This window comes from Trachypithecus francoisi, unplaced genomic scaffold, assembly GCF_009764315.1.
Source record: "Trachypithecus francoisi isolate TF-2019V2 unplaced genomic scaffold, Tfra_2.0 Lachesis_group6, whole genome shotgun sequence".
Lineage (NCBI taxonomy): Eukaryota > Metazoa > Chordata > Mammalia > Primates > Cercopithecidae > Trachypithecus > Trachypithecus francoisi.
This window is the reverse complement of record NW_022681471.1, coordinates 71,973,059-71,987,505: the sequence shown is the minus strand read 5'-3', so window position 1 is coordinate 71,987,505 and position 14,447 is coordinate 71,973,059. Positions and strand designations below refer to the sequence as shown.

At 50.6% G+C, this 14,447-nt stretch overlaps 1 protein-coding gene across 2 annotated transcripts; it reads left to right on the top strand.

The window, feature by feature from the left end:
- The first annotated feature begins 2,138 nt into the window (after positions 1-2,138).
- GJB1 (gap junction protein beta 1) lies at positions 2,139-13,512 on the top strand. Of its 2 annotated transcripts, none has more exons than XM_033201523.1 (2): positions 2,139-2,225; positions 11,994-13,512. In XM_033201523.1, exon 2 carries the CDS (start codon positions 12,010-12,012, stop codon positions 12,859-12,861), a length of 852 nt encoding a protein of 283 aa, XP_033057414.1. In that variant the 5' UTR covers positions 2,139-2,225; positions 11,994-12,009; the 3' UTR covers positions 12,862-13,512. The 2 variants fall into 2 exon arrangements, with proteins under 2 accessions (XP_033057414.1, XP_033057415.1); XM_033201524.1 differs by lacking the exon at positions 2,139-2,225 and adding an exon at positions 11,487-11,636.
- Positions 13,513-14,447: the final 935 nt, after the last annotated feature.

The following is a 14,447-nucleotide window of genomic DNA, read 5'->3' as shown; positions in this document are numbered from 1 at the left end:
TACTTACCAGTAGCCAGCTAACCTCAATTATGTCACTTAACCTCTGTGTGCCTTAATTCCCCTGTAACATGAGAATATTAATAGTGCCTACTTTGTAGGGTTATTTTGAGAATCAAACAAAGTAATACAAAACACTTTGAACATTGCCTTTTATGCATTCAGTACTCGGGAAACGGCAGTCCTCTTTATCCACTACAACTTGTACTCTCAGAGGGAAGAATAGTTTTCAGCCTGTCCCCCACCCACCATGATGTCCAGCTCAGTTTTGCCTTTCACCAAGTTTACCAGGCACAACTAAAGGATTCCCTATCTGGCTTTAAATGTCCTCCATACTCTAAGCCTCTTAACTGACTGACAGTTTCCTCCACAGCCCCTCAACATAGTCCTGCCTCCTTACTGGCTCCCAGATATGCCTTGCTCCTTCCTACTCTGTGCCTTCACTCACACTGTTCCTCCTCCCTGGAATGCTAACCCTGTCCTTCCCCTTCCAGCTCCTACCTGTCTTTTACATCTCCACTCAAACCTCACCTCCTCTAGGAAGCCTTCCCTGATTACTTCAGTTTACTCTCATCATTCCCTCTCATCATTCCTCTGGACTCTCTCAGGAATCAAAGTTAGAACCACACGATTGAATACGCACTGATATTTTTCACAGCAATTTATTGGGTCTTGGTCCCCTCTCCTCCAGAAGTTCGGCAGGGCATGATAGCTCACACCTGTAATCCCAGTGCTTTGGGAGGCTGAGGTGGGCGGATCACTGGAGCCCAGGAGTTCAAGACCAGCCTGGCCAACATGGCGAAACCCCATCTCTACTAAAAATACAAAAATTAGCCAGGCGCCTGTAATCCCAGCTACTTGGGAGGCTGAGGCAGAAGAATCGCTTGAACCCGGGAGGCGGAGGTTGCAGTGAGCCAACATTGCGCCATTGCACTCTAGCCTGGGTGACAGAGTGAGACTGCAACTCAAAAAAAAGAAGTTGATAAATCTCTTATGAACAGTTGAGATGTTTTCACCTCCTTTGCCACCTGCACCCAGCACGTAGCCCTTTGTTGGGTTCCTAGTAGGTGTCCAATACTCATGGACTGATGTATCCATATGCCCAGGTTTGGCTAAGGAAAGCTGAGGCTCTGACTCCCTTTCTAGCAGTGAGCTCAAGCTGGAGTGAGGAACAGAAGGCAGGGGGCCAGTTTCTCTGCTAACTTCCCTTATTTCTCCACTGCCATTCAGGCCACAGAACCCAGCAGGGTCTTCAGGTAAGCCATCAGTGGTGCAGACCTTGAAACTAGACTGATCCCTCAGTTAATGGTTGACATTCTCTGTTTACTTTAATGATTGCCAAGATTCATTGCTGCACATGATACACTTTGCAGTTCAACTGCCTTGGCCTTGAGGGTAGAAAGCAATTTCTGAGGTTTTAGGGTTCTGGGATAGGATTAGAAATACTTTGGTCCGTTCCCAGCCACTCAGGATGTGGACAATAAGCAAGTGGCCGAAGGGCACCCTGGTACTGCCATATGGGTGGGAAGCACTGCCAGCTCCCATCTTGACCTCAGGTGCCAGCAGGCATCACCCATGGCTTTTTCCTCCCCGTTGTCATATAATGTGTTTATTTATTTATACTTTTTGTAGAGATGAGGTCTTACTATGTTACCCAGGCTGGTCTCAAACTCTTGGCTTCAAGTGATCCTCCTGCCTTGGCCAAAGTGCTGGGATTACAGGCATGAGCCACCATGCCTGGCCCTGTCATATAGTTTCAGAGGTTGGGAGCTAGAAGGGTTGACCAGGATGGCAGCCTGTACAGGATCCATCTCTGCAGCTTGCCTACACTGTGGATCTACCTAAGGCTAGGGCATGGGGGAAGCCTGAGGGATGCTGAGGAGCACAGGTCCAGCTCAGTCTCCCAGAGAGACTAAACATGGGTGGGTGACAATGATGCCTCTCTTCCTCTGGGACAAGGCAGTGACTCCAGGCTATGTGATCTGTCTCTCCAAACTCATAGGGCGCTCAGAGGATCAATCGTGTTTAATGACTGTATGTGGGAAGAGGTGGGGCTGGTTAATGTTTGTCTGGTTCCTCTTGGGCTGTGGGCCATTTCTGGCTCTGGCCCTGAGCTCGTTGTCCCTCCCCTGGGCTGGGCTGACAGTACCTGGTGGCATAGGGCAGACACACCTGCAGACATTCTCTGGGAAAGGGCAGCAGCAGCCAGGTGTGGCAGTGACAGGGAGGTGAGGAGACTGGGGGCTGAGGGAGGTGGGCCAGGGAGGGCTGATGTGGCACAGGGGGCCGGAAATAGGGGCCGGGTCTTGCCTTCTATTGACCTCCGCCTTCAGTCACTTAGGTCCCTTCCATGCTTCCTTCTGAAGCTGGGGTGAGGCCCCTCCTACCAGGTGCCAGGCTTGCTTAGCCTCTCTCTGCAGCCTCTTTCCAAGTTCAGTGTTGCTTCTCCTCTCACTTTTTTTCCTCCGGCCAAAGATTCCCCTTATTTCCATAGGGTCAGATTCACAGGAAGACTTGAGGGACCCCCTAGGTGCAAGGTGGCCAAGTTTGTCTATCTGAGCCATTTCCTGCCGCACAGGGTTAGGGTTTAATGGGAATGCTGGGCACTGCCAGGTGCTGTTTTCCTTCCTTGATTACAAGGCAAACCAGGCATGCACCCAACACGGGGCTGCGAGTGGATGAATAAAGCATGCTCAGCGGGCTGCAGAGGGCTAGCCAACAGGGCCAAGGATTTGGGAGCGTGTGTTTCTACTTTCTTGAAGGAGGCAGACAGACTCAAGCTGAACTTGGAGTAACTGATGGTTTGGAGATTTTTTTTTTTTTTGAGGCAGAGTTTCACTTTGTTGCCCAAGCTGAGGTGCAATGGCGCAATCTTGGCTCATTGCAACCTCTGCCTCCTGGGTCCAAGCGATTCTCCTGCCTGAGCCTCCCGAGTAGCTGGGATTACAGGCATGCCCCACCATGCCTGGCTAATTTCGTATCTTTAGTAGAGATAGGGTTTCTCCATGTTGGTCAGGCTGGTCTCAAACTCCCGAACTCAGGTGATCTGCCCGCTTCGGCCTCCCAAAGTGCTGGGATTACAGGCGTGAGCCACCACGCCCGGCCAGCTTGGAGATCTAAAGGAGAGGTGTTCCCCAGCTGTTTGAAAGTTTTGCAGCTGTTGGGAATGGCACAGCAGAATGTGTAAACTTAGAAAACGAGATGAGGAGAGGAGAATACAGACAAGAGAGGTTTTAACGGAGAGAAGTATAGATTAGAATGCAGCCTGGCAATGGAAAAGGGACCCAGGCTTGGGTTGAGGGGCCAATACAATTCTTACTCTGAGCTCCAGCACTTGCTTACCACCTGTGTAGTAAGTGCCTCAGCTTCTGTTAGCCTTCATTGCCTCACCTGTGAGTTGAAGACAATAGCTCCTGGCTCACGGGGTTGTTGTGAGCGTGAGAGTCTGTGAATATACACACAGGGGGCACTCCATAAATGGCAGCTGTTATAATAACCCAAGCAGAGAGCAACAGGAAGTCAGGTGGGTGATGGAAGAGTAAGGGAGTAGCGTCCAAACAATGGGGAAGGGAGCTGGCATAAGCAGAAGCGCTCCGAAAAGACTGCAGCAGAGAGGGGAAGGAACAAATTGGAATGAGCTAGACTTGACCTGACCCAAGCCTGGCCACGGAATATGTATGGCAGGGTAAAGAGGCTAAGTCCAGTGACTGAGATACTGTAAAACCACAGGACGGAGGCAAGAGAGAGAAGCAGGGGAAGGGGAAAAGAGCTGGAGGAGTTTGGCCTTAGCCACACCAAACTGATGAAGGCAGCCAGAAATTCCTAAGTAAATCTCAAAGAAAACCCCATGTCCCTTCCTGACGAGTGACTGCCTGTGAAATGGGGGAGGGAGCATGGAGTCCCAGGCTGAATGTAACCCCATCTATCCCAGCCCATCCCTCTTCCCCAAACCCCAAATCACAAGGATTTTCCTGTAGTTGGAAGGATAGGGAGGAGGTGAGGGCAGAAACAGAGAGAGACAGAGACAGACTAGACGAATGTGTGTGCGTGCGTGTGTGTGTGTGTGTGTGTGTGTACGTGCCAGCACACGCAGGAAAGTGTATAGGTTTTTGAATAGTAGGCCTGGTCTCAGTTAGAATGCAAACTCCTTAAAGGAAGAGAGGCCTCCATAAGCAGCACTATATACAAATACTTTGAGGTAAGAAAATAAACTTGGAACTTGATTCTACCATTTAGCAGCAGTGCAATTGCCGTTGAGACAAATTACTTAACGTCTCTGAGCCTCAACTTCCTTGTCTGAAAAATGGGGATAATATTACAGGATTGTTGTAAGAACTAAGTGAGATCACCTGATTTTGCACTGTGCTTGAGTGCTAGGGCAAATCTAAATTTGGCCAAATCTAAATTAGGGCCAGAGCCTGACAAGGCCAGAGAAGTCCTGTCTAATTAAACTTGAGAGCAAAACACACCTGCCTGCAGCAACACTGAGGATATCAATACCTGGACTTAACCCAAAGTCACAAAAACAGTTGGATTTCAAAATCAGGTCACTCCCTGGATGTTTTTAGAATGAAATCCTTGAGGCATTGATGTTGACATAGGGATCAGTTCTCCTTCCAAAGGGAAGAGCAAAAATTGAGATCACAGCACCCAGACAAGGGTCCTTAGAGGCCCCACAGGGAGCTACTGGCTATGACGCACACCCCTGAAGGGCAGAAAAAAGAAACAGCTAAGGTTTGCTTTGCAGTTTGAGGAAGCAGCCCAAGAAAGGTAAGGAAAGGAAAAGCAGACCAAATCAAGAGGCAGCAAAAAATCCTGGGACAGAAGGAGAGGGAAAGAGTTGTCAATTTTACTACAACAAAAGTACCTTAGAAAAAAAAGAGCTGGGCCAGGCACACTGGCTCACACCTGTAATTCCAGCACTTTGGGAGGCTGAGGCAGCAGGATTACCTGAGGTCAGGACTTCAAGACCAGCCTGGCCAACATGGTGAAACCCCATTTCTACTAAAAATGCAAAAATTAGCCAGACGTGGTGACACGCACCTGTAATCGCAGCTACTCGGGAGGCTGAGGCAGGAGAATCGTTTGAATCCGGGAGGCGGAGGTTGCAGTGAGCCGAAATCACACCACTGCACTCCAGCCTGGGTGACAGAGCAAGACTCCATCTCAAAAAAAAAAAGAAAGAAAGAAAGAAAAGAAAAGAAAGAGTTGTCAATTGATAGGAAAGGAGAGAAGGGGATAAAAGAAAATAGGACATAGCAGTTTTGAATCTCCCTCTCTGTTCCTTCTTTTTTTTTTTTTTTAATCTCCCTGTTCCTAAAAAATACCCACAGAAAGTAAAGTTATACTTGTAGCCAAGTAGAGCTTATGGGAAAAAGTATGTGCTCTGTGAGAATCACGTGAACCTAGGAGGCAGAGCTTGCAGTGAGCCGAGATCGCACCACTGCATTTCAGCTTGGGCTACAGAGTGAGACCCGTCTCAAAAAAAAAAAAAAAAAAAAAAAAGTGTGTGGCCAGGCGCGGTGGCTCACACCTGTAATTCCAGCACTTTGGGAGGCCAAGGTGGGCGGATCACGAGGTCAGGAGATCGAGACCATCCTGGCTAACATGGTGAAACCCTGTCTCTACTAAAAATACAAAAAATTAGCCAGGTGTGGTGGCAGGCGCCTGTAGTCCCAGCTACTCGGGAGGCTGAGGGAGGAGAATGGCGTGAACCCGGGAGGCGGAGCGTGCAGTGAGCTGAGATCTGGCCACTGCACTCCAGCCTGGGCGACAGAGCGAGACTCCGTCTCAAAAAAAAAAAAAAAAAAAAAAAACAGTGTGTGTTCTGGAGTCAGCTTGATCTGGCTCAAATCCCAGCTCTATCACTTAACTGATTATGTGACTCTTAGATAAGTCCTTTCACCTTTCTTTGCCTCAGTTTGCTCATCTGTGACACGAGGATAAAGCAAAACTTACCTCAAAAAGTATTTTTGAGGATTAAACGAGAGTGCATGTGCAGGGGCCTGGCATATAACAGGTACTCAATAATTTTTTTTTTTTTTTTTTTTGAGGTGGAGTCTCGCTCTGTCGCCGGACTGGAGTGCAGTGGCCAGATCTCAGCTCACTGCAAGCTCCGCCTCCCGGGTTTACGCCATTCTCCTGCCTCAGCCTCCCGAGTAGCTGGGACTACAGGCGCCCGCCACCTCGCCCGGCTAGTTTTTGTATGTTTAGTAGAGAGGGGTTTCACCGGTTAGCCAGGATGGTCTTGATCTCCTGACCTCATGATCCGCCCGTCTCGGCCTCCCAAAGTGCTGGGATTACAGGCTTGAGCCACCACGCCTGGCCAATAATTTTTTTTAATAAAAATGCTACAATGTTGGGAGGTCTTATTATTATTATTATTTTCTGAGACAGGCTGGAATGCAGTTGGCACAATGAAGCTCACTGCAGCTCGACCTCCTGGACTCAAGAGATCCTCCTGCCTCAGCCTCTTGAGTAGCTAGGACTATGGGTGAATGGCACAGCCACCATGCCTGGATAATTTTTGTGTTTCTTTTTTTGTAGAGATGGGGTCTCACTATGTGGCCTATGGCTGGTCTTGAACTCCTGGACTCAAGCGATACTCCCACCTCAGCCTCCTTTTAATTTTTTTTTTTTTTTTAAGGGACAGGGGTCTCCCTGTGTTGCCTAAGAATAACCTGGCCAGGGGCCAGGCGCAGTGGCTCACGCTTGTAATCCCAGCACTTTGAGAGGCCGAGGCAGGTGGATCACGAGGTCAGGAGATGGAGACCATCCTGTAACACGATGAAACCCTGTCTCTACTAAAAATACAAAAAAAAATTAGCTAGGCGTGGTGGCGGGTGCCTGTAGTCCCAGCTATTAGGGAGACTGAGGCAGAATAATGGCGTGAACCCGGGAGGCAGAGCTTGCAGTGAGCCGAGATCACGCCACTGCACTCAGCCTGGGTGACAGAGCGAGACTCCATCTAAAAAAAAAAAAGAACCTGACCAGGTTATTCTTTTATTATTATTATTATTACTACTATTGTTGTTTATTTTGTTCTTTTTTTTTTTTTTTAAGAGACAGAGTCTCATTCTGTCACCCAGGCTGGAGTGCAGTGGCATGATCTCGGCTCACTACAACATCTGCCTCCCGGGTTCAGGTGATTCTCCTGACTCAGCCTCCTGAGTAGCTGGAACTACAGGCCTGCACCACCACACCCAGCTAATTTTTGTATTTTTAGTAGAGACGAGGTTTCACCATGTTGGTCAGGCTGGTCTCGAACTCCTGACCTCAGGTAATCCACCAGTCTCTGCCTCCCAAAGTGCTGGGATTACAAGCGTGAGCCACTATGCCTGGCCTTTTCTTTTGTTTTTCTTTTCTATTTTTTTTTGAGATGGAGTCTCGCTCTGTCACCCAGGGTGGAGTGCAGTGGCACAATCTCTGCTCACTGCAAGCTCTGCCTCCTGGATTCACGCCATTCTCCTGCCTCAGCCTCCCGAATAGCTGGGACTACAGGCACCCGCCACCACGCCTGGCTAATTTTTTGTATTTTTAGTAGAGACGGGGTTTCACCATGTTAGCCAGGATGGTTTCGATCTCCTGACCTCGTTTTCCACACGCCTCAACCTCCCAAAGTGATGGGATTACAGGCGTGAGCCACCGCAGCCAGCCTTTTCTTTTTTAAAATACAATAGAGACAGGGGTCTTGCTATATTGCCCATGATGGTCTCAAACTCCTAGGCTCAATCCACCCACCTCAGCCTCCCAAAGTGCTGGGATTCCAGGCGTGAGCCACTGCACCTGGCCTAGGTTTTTGTTTTGTTTTGTTTTGTTTTGTTTTTCTTTTGTTTTGTTTTCCCAAGACGGAGTCTCACTCTTTCCCCCAGGCTGGAGTTCAGTGGCAGGATCTCCACTCACTGCAACCTCTGCCTCCTGGGTTCAAGCAATTCTCCTGCCTCAGCCTCCTGAGTAGCTGGGATTACAGGTGCCAGCCACCACACCCAGCTAATTTTTAGTAGAGACGGGGCTTCACCATGTTGGTCAGGCTGGACTCGAATCCCTCAGTGATCTGCCCACCTAAGCCTCCCAAAGTGCTGGGATTGCAGGCGTGAGCCCCTGCACCCAGCCGGTTATTAATAATTCTCTGGCCACCTGTTCTAGAGTGTAACACATCTCACCACCTGAAGCATTTCTTTTTTTCTTTTCTTTTTTTCTTTTCTTTTTTTTTTTTTTTTTTTTTTTTTTGAGACGGAGTCTCACTCTGTCACCAGGCTGGAGTGCAGTGGTGCAATCTTGGCTCACTGCAATCATCGCCTCCTGGGTTCAAGCGATTCTCCTGCCTCAGCCTCCCGAGTAGCTGGGATTACAGGTGCGTGCCACCATGCCCAGCTAATTTTTGTAATTTTAGTAGAGTAGGGGTTTCACCATGTTGGCCTCGATCTGCTGACCTCGTGATCTGCCCACCTTGGCCTCCCAAAGCGTTGGGATTACAGGCATGAGCCACCGTGCCCAGCCTCTGAAGCATTTCTTTATGGCTAGCTGTGATGCCTAGTGCAGCAGCTTTGCATGTAGAATCCTAGGCTTGGGAGAAAGGGCACCCATATCCCTGCTTCCCCATGCTGGTTGGCACATGACATGAACTCACTAAGGCTATTTATTTATTTAGTTAGATGAAGAAACTTCTTCTGAGAAGTAATCTATGTCCTGTGGACTGTCCTTTCCCCTGATTCTTTCATCCCATTTCCCAACTTTCGCAGTTGCTGTTACCCCACCCCTTTCCTCTACAGCATAGAGGACCACCCAGGGCTGAATATGAGGCTTCTTCCACAACCACTTGCTCTGCTGTGGAGCATGCATTGGGGTCAGGAAATGACTCCAGGGATCACTGCATCTCCTATGGTCCAGGCCTGCATGTCCTCCTCACATTCGGTTTCCTGCTGCTAGTATGATCTCCTTGCAACTTAATGGCAGAAGTGGCAAGAGATGGGAGAAGCCTTCTTAGCCTGCCTAAGGGATGGAGGAGAATTTCCTCCCTAGAGCAACTGGCAAGCTCCTGAAACCATGAGGTTACAATATGCACTTGGGGTTGGGGATTGGTCTCAGACAGACCCTATAGGTCAACAACAGTATCGGGGGCTGCTCAAGGTCGCTCACGCCTGTAATCCCAACACTTTGGGAGGCAAAAGTGGGAAGATTGCTTGAGCCCAGGAGTTCAAGACCAGCCTGGGCAACATAGTGAGCCCCCCATCTCTACAAAAAAAAAAAAAGAAAACTTCGCTGGGCATGGTGACACATACCTGTGGTCCCAACTAATTGAGAGGCTGAGGTGGGAGGATCGCTGGAGCCCAGGAGGTCAAGGCTGCAGTGAGCAGTGATTGTGCCACTGCACTCTAGCCTGGTGATATAGCCAGACCTTGTCCCCACCCTCTATTAAAAAAAAAAAAAAAAAGCCCACAGCATTAGGGAGAAAAAGGAGAGATCTTGGGTTTGGCAGACCATTTATTCCACCAAAGCAACTTTGTTTTCTCTTCCCGAGAAGATTTTTTTTTTTTTTGAGATGGAGTCTTGCTCTGTTGCCCAGACTGGAGTGCAGTGGTGCAATCTTGGCTCACTGCAACCTCCGCCTCCAGGGTTCCAGTGATTCTCCCACCCAGCAGCTGGGATTACAGGCATGCGCCACCACACGTGGCTAAATTTTTGTATTTTCAGTAGAGATGGGGTTTACTATGTTGGCCAGGGTGGTCTCAAACTCCAGACCTCAAGTGATCCGCCCACTTCAGCCTCCCAAAGTGCTGGGATTACAGGTGTGAGCCTCTGTGCCCGGCCCCTGAGAAGATTCTTAACCCTTTGGTCACCAACTATGATCCTGGAGCTGGGCTAAGAACTTTTGCAGATGGCCTCGTTGAATCTCACAATAACCCTGGGTATTAACCCCATTTATAGATGAACAAGCAGGCTCGGAGAAGTTCAGTAGCTAGCCCAAGGTCACATCAAGTGAAGAACCAGAATCCAAACCTAAAGCTATGTGACTGTAGGTAAGAGTCACAGCCTATCTCCTGACCCTCTGTTTGCTCAGTGACTTTTTTTTTTTTTTGAGATGGAATCACGCTCTGTCACCCAAGCTGGAGTACAATGGCATGATCTCGGCTCACTGCAACCTCTGCCTCCCAGGTTCAAGCAATTCTCTTGCCTCAGCCTCCTGAGTAGCTGGGATTACAGGTGTATACCACCACGCCCGGCTAATTTTCGTATTTTTAGTAGAGACAGGGTTTCACCATGTTGGCCAGGCTGGTCTCGAACTCCTGACCTCAAATGCTCCACCCGCCGCGGACTCCCAAAGTGCTGGGATTACAGGCGTGTGCCACGGCGCCCGGCCTGCTCAGTGACCTTTTGCTTTCTCCTTCTGGCTTATGCTCACCCTGTGCCCACTTGACCACCCCCTGCATGAGTTCCCTTTCCTGAAACTCAAAGAGAGACGGCCAGGGTTTGCTCCATGACACTGGAGTTGGAATGTGCTCACGGATCGACAGCTTCCATACTTCTTGTGCCTTATGGTTAACATTCGCCTTTGCTTTTTTGTTGTTTGTTTTTGTGATAGAGTCTCACTCACTCTGTCCCCCAGGCTGGAGTTCAATGGCGAAATCTTGGCTCACTGCAACCTCGGCCTCCTGGGTTCAAGTGATTCTCCTGCCTCAGCCTCCCGAGTAGCTGGGACTACAGGCACATCCCACCACGTCCGGCTAATTTTTTGTATTTTCAGTAGAGACGGGGTTTCACCTTGTTAGCCAGGATGGTCCTGATTTCCTGATCTTGTGATCCGTCCGCCTCGGCCTCCCAAAGTGCTGGGATTACAGGCGTGAGCCACTGCGCCCGGCCTTTTTTTTTTTTTTTTTTTCCCAAATGGTCAGCCTTTGCTTTCTACAGACACTATCTGCAGAAGCACAAGCAGCCTGCTGTAGAGAAAGACTTCTGTCTCAGATACATTGTTTCATCCTACTTATACTACCGCTTTGTAACAGTGTGACCTTAAGGAGTTACTTACCTGAGCTTCAGCTTCTTCATCTGGAAAATGGGATAACAGGCTTCTAAATGGGTCGAAAGAAAAAAGGTATGGAACAACACTCAGCACAGTTCCTGGCTTGATAAATGAGCTCTCTTTCCTCTCCATATTCCGGAGGGGATCTAAGCCTCAGGGAAAATCCTGCTGACCTTAAACTTCTGATAGGGCCATGGGGGAGGGCCTCAGCCCAGAGCCTCCGGGTCCCCTGAGGTCCCTCTTCACATCCACCTGCCTGAGTTTTATCTCCCTCCCCCGCGTGGCCATTCTTCTGGTGGGGCTATGGGGCGGGTGCGGCGATGGACCGGGGGGCACAGAACAGGTGGGTGCAGGCTGGGTGTCCGGCGCTGGGACACAAGTGCTCTGTGTGTAGGGTGGGCGGAAGTCAGGGCGTTTGATCTGAATTCTAAAGGGCGTTGTTCAGAGCCCCACAAAGGTCTCATTGTGCAGACACTGGGTATAAAGCAGCATATGACTCCCCAGCACCGGGCGGTGATGAATTGGGACGCAGGCGCGGAGCCCAGGGACCACTCCCCCTGCACAGACATGAGACCATAGGGGACCTGTCTGGGTGGCCTCAGGATAGGCGCTCCCCAAGGTAAGAGGGCTTTGTTGAGTTTGCCCCAGGTCTGGAGTTAAGGAGCTAGAGGACAGGGAGTCATAGGGATGGCTGATATTGGAACAAGATGGGCTTGGCAAAGAAAGGGGCTGGCGAGAAAAGAATGTTGGATGAAAGCGAAGAAGGGGGATGGGGCTCAGGGAGGTCAAGTCAAATGAGTGAGGAGGAGGAGAAGCTGGCAAGGGGATGGGGTGACGAGGAAAGTCATGACCATCCTTCCTTTCCTGCTACTGGCTCTTGGAAGAGTTGGGTGGGGGGAGTGCGCAGGCAGTGCTATGGCGCCCGACTTTCCACCCCAGCTTTCTGACAGCTTGCTTCATGGCTGGTGTTTTGCAGGTGTGAATGAGGCAGGATGAACTGGACAGGTTTGTACACCTTGCTCAGTGGCGTGAACCGGCATTCTACTGCCATTGGACGAGTATGGCTCTCGGTCATCTTCATCTTCAGAATTATGGTGCTGGTGGTGGCTGCAGAGAGTGTGTGGGGTGATGAGAAGTCTTCTTTCATCTGCAACACACTCCAGCCTGGCTGCAACAGCGTCTGCTATGACCAGTTCTTCCCCATCTCCCATGTGCGGCTGTGGTCCCTGCAGCTCATCCTAGTTTCCACCCCAGCTCTCCTCGTGGCCATGCACGTGGCTCACCAGCAACACATAGAGAAGAAAATGCTACGGCTTGAGGGCCATGGGGACCCCCTACACCTGGAGGAGGTGAAGAGGCACAAGGTCCACATCTCAGGGACACTGTGGTGGACCTATGTCATCAGCGTGGTGTTCCGGCTATTGTTCGAGGCCGTCTTCATGTATGTCTTTTATCTGCTCTACCCTGGCTATGCCATGGTGCGGCTGGTCAAGTGCGACGTCTACCCCTGCCCCAACACAGTGGACTGCTTCGTGTCCCGCCCCACGGAGAAAACCGTCTTCACCGTCTTCATGCTAGCCGCCTCTGGCATCTGCATCATCCTCAATGTGGCCGAGGTGGTGTACCTCATCATCCGGGCCTGTGCCCGCCGAGCCCAGCGCCGCTCCAATCCACCCTCCCGCAAGGGCTCGGGCTTTGGCCACCGCCTCTCACCTGAATACAAGCAGAATGAGATCAACAAGCTGCTGAGCGAGCAGGATGGTTCCCTGAAAGACATACTGCGCCGCAGCCCTGGCACCGGGGCCGGGCTGGCTGAGAAGAGCGACCGCTGCTCGGCCTGCTGATGCCACATACCAGGCAACCTCCCATCCCGCCCCCGCCCCTGCCCTGGGCGAGCCCCTCCTTCTCCCCTGCTGGTGCACAGGCCTCTGCCTGCTGGGGATTACTCGATCAAAACCTCCTTCCCTGGCTGTTCCCTTCCTCCCAGGGCCTTCCATTTGAGGAGCTGGAGGGGTAGGGAGCTGGAGGCCACCTATGCCAGTGCTCAAGGTTACTGGGAGTGTGGGCTGCCTTGTTGCCTGCACTCTTCCCTCTTCCCTCTCCCTCTCTCTGGGACCATTGGGGACAAGAGATGGATGCTCCGACAGCGTCTCCAATTATGAAACTAATCTTAACCCGTGCTGTCAGATACCCTGTTTCTGGAGTCACATCAGTTGGGAGGGATGTGGGTAAGTGGAGCGGAGGGCGGGGGTACTGTGGACATGTGGGTGGAGAAGGGAGGGTGGCGAGCACTAGTAAAGGAGGAACAGTGCTTGCTGGCCACAAGGAAAAGGAGGAGGTGTCTGGGGTGAGGGAGTTAGGGAGGGAGAAGCAGGCAGATAAGTTGGAGCGGGGGTTGGTCAGGGCTGCCTCTTCCTCTAGTCCCCAAGGCCTCTCTCTGCCTGAAATGTTACACATTAAACAGGATTTTACAGTAAATGAAGAGGTGGCTCGTGGTTTGTCAAGTTCTTTCTCCTGCAACCTCTGACCTCCCCAGGATGGCTGGCCTTGGGTTTTACTGATTAAGAAAGGAATAGGGCAAAATAAGTAGTTACTTGAGTAGCTGAAGCTGCAAATGAGGAACCACTAACTTTGGGCTGCAGGCCAGCCGCTGAGCCATTCCGCCCTGTTTTTGTTGTGGTTCTTGTCTTTTTCATTGTCTAATAACAGCTTATTGGGATTTAATTTTACATCCTCTCCTCTGATTTTGAAAAGATTAAAAATGACAACTCCCTCTGAAGAGACAAGAAATGATTAGGAAATTTCTCATGCCCCAGAGAGTGGCACACATTCCAGGGGTACTCGGTGAGAGCCCCTTCCCCACACACCTGGAGAACTATCTCCTTACTCCCTCCAAACTCAGCATCCCCTACAAGCTGATGTCCCACAGTCCACCTGTTGGGTTGCACGATGACCCCGGCCCCTTTCCTCTGGACATAGCCCCTAATTCCATCCTCTTTCCCAGTTTCCTTCTCTCAGGAATCAATGCTTCCCACTCCAGAGATGCCTCCACACAGGTCAAACATTTCACAGCAGCAGTTTCCTCACCAGCATCACCCTTCCCTGTCAGCTGTGGTAGGAAAAGCCCCAGGTTGAGACTTGGAAAAGCTGTGCTGGAGTCCTGGTGCTGTCACTTAGCAGCAAGGCATTCCCTTCCCCGAGCCTCAGCTTCCTTACGAGCAAATGAGAACTGGCCCAGCACATCTCTCAGCTCCCTTCAACACTCTGTGCTTCTGGGATTCCTAAAAGACTTCCCCGAGTAACAACGCATAGTAACAACGCATTATCTTCCCGCAGCCTCCGGGGGTTTCCTCAGAGTCACTGCCCCCACAAATAGCCTCTCAGAGTAAAAGTTTCCCCCATGGCAAGTTACCTCCTCAGTTCCTCACCT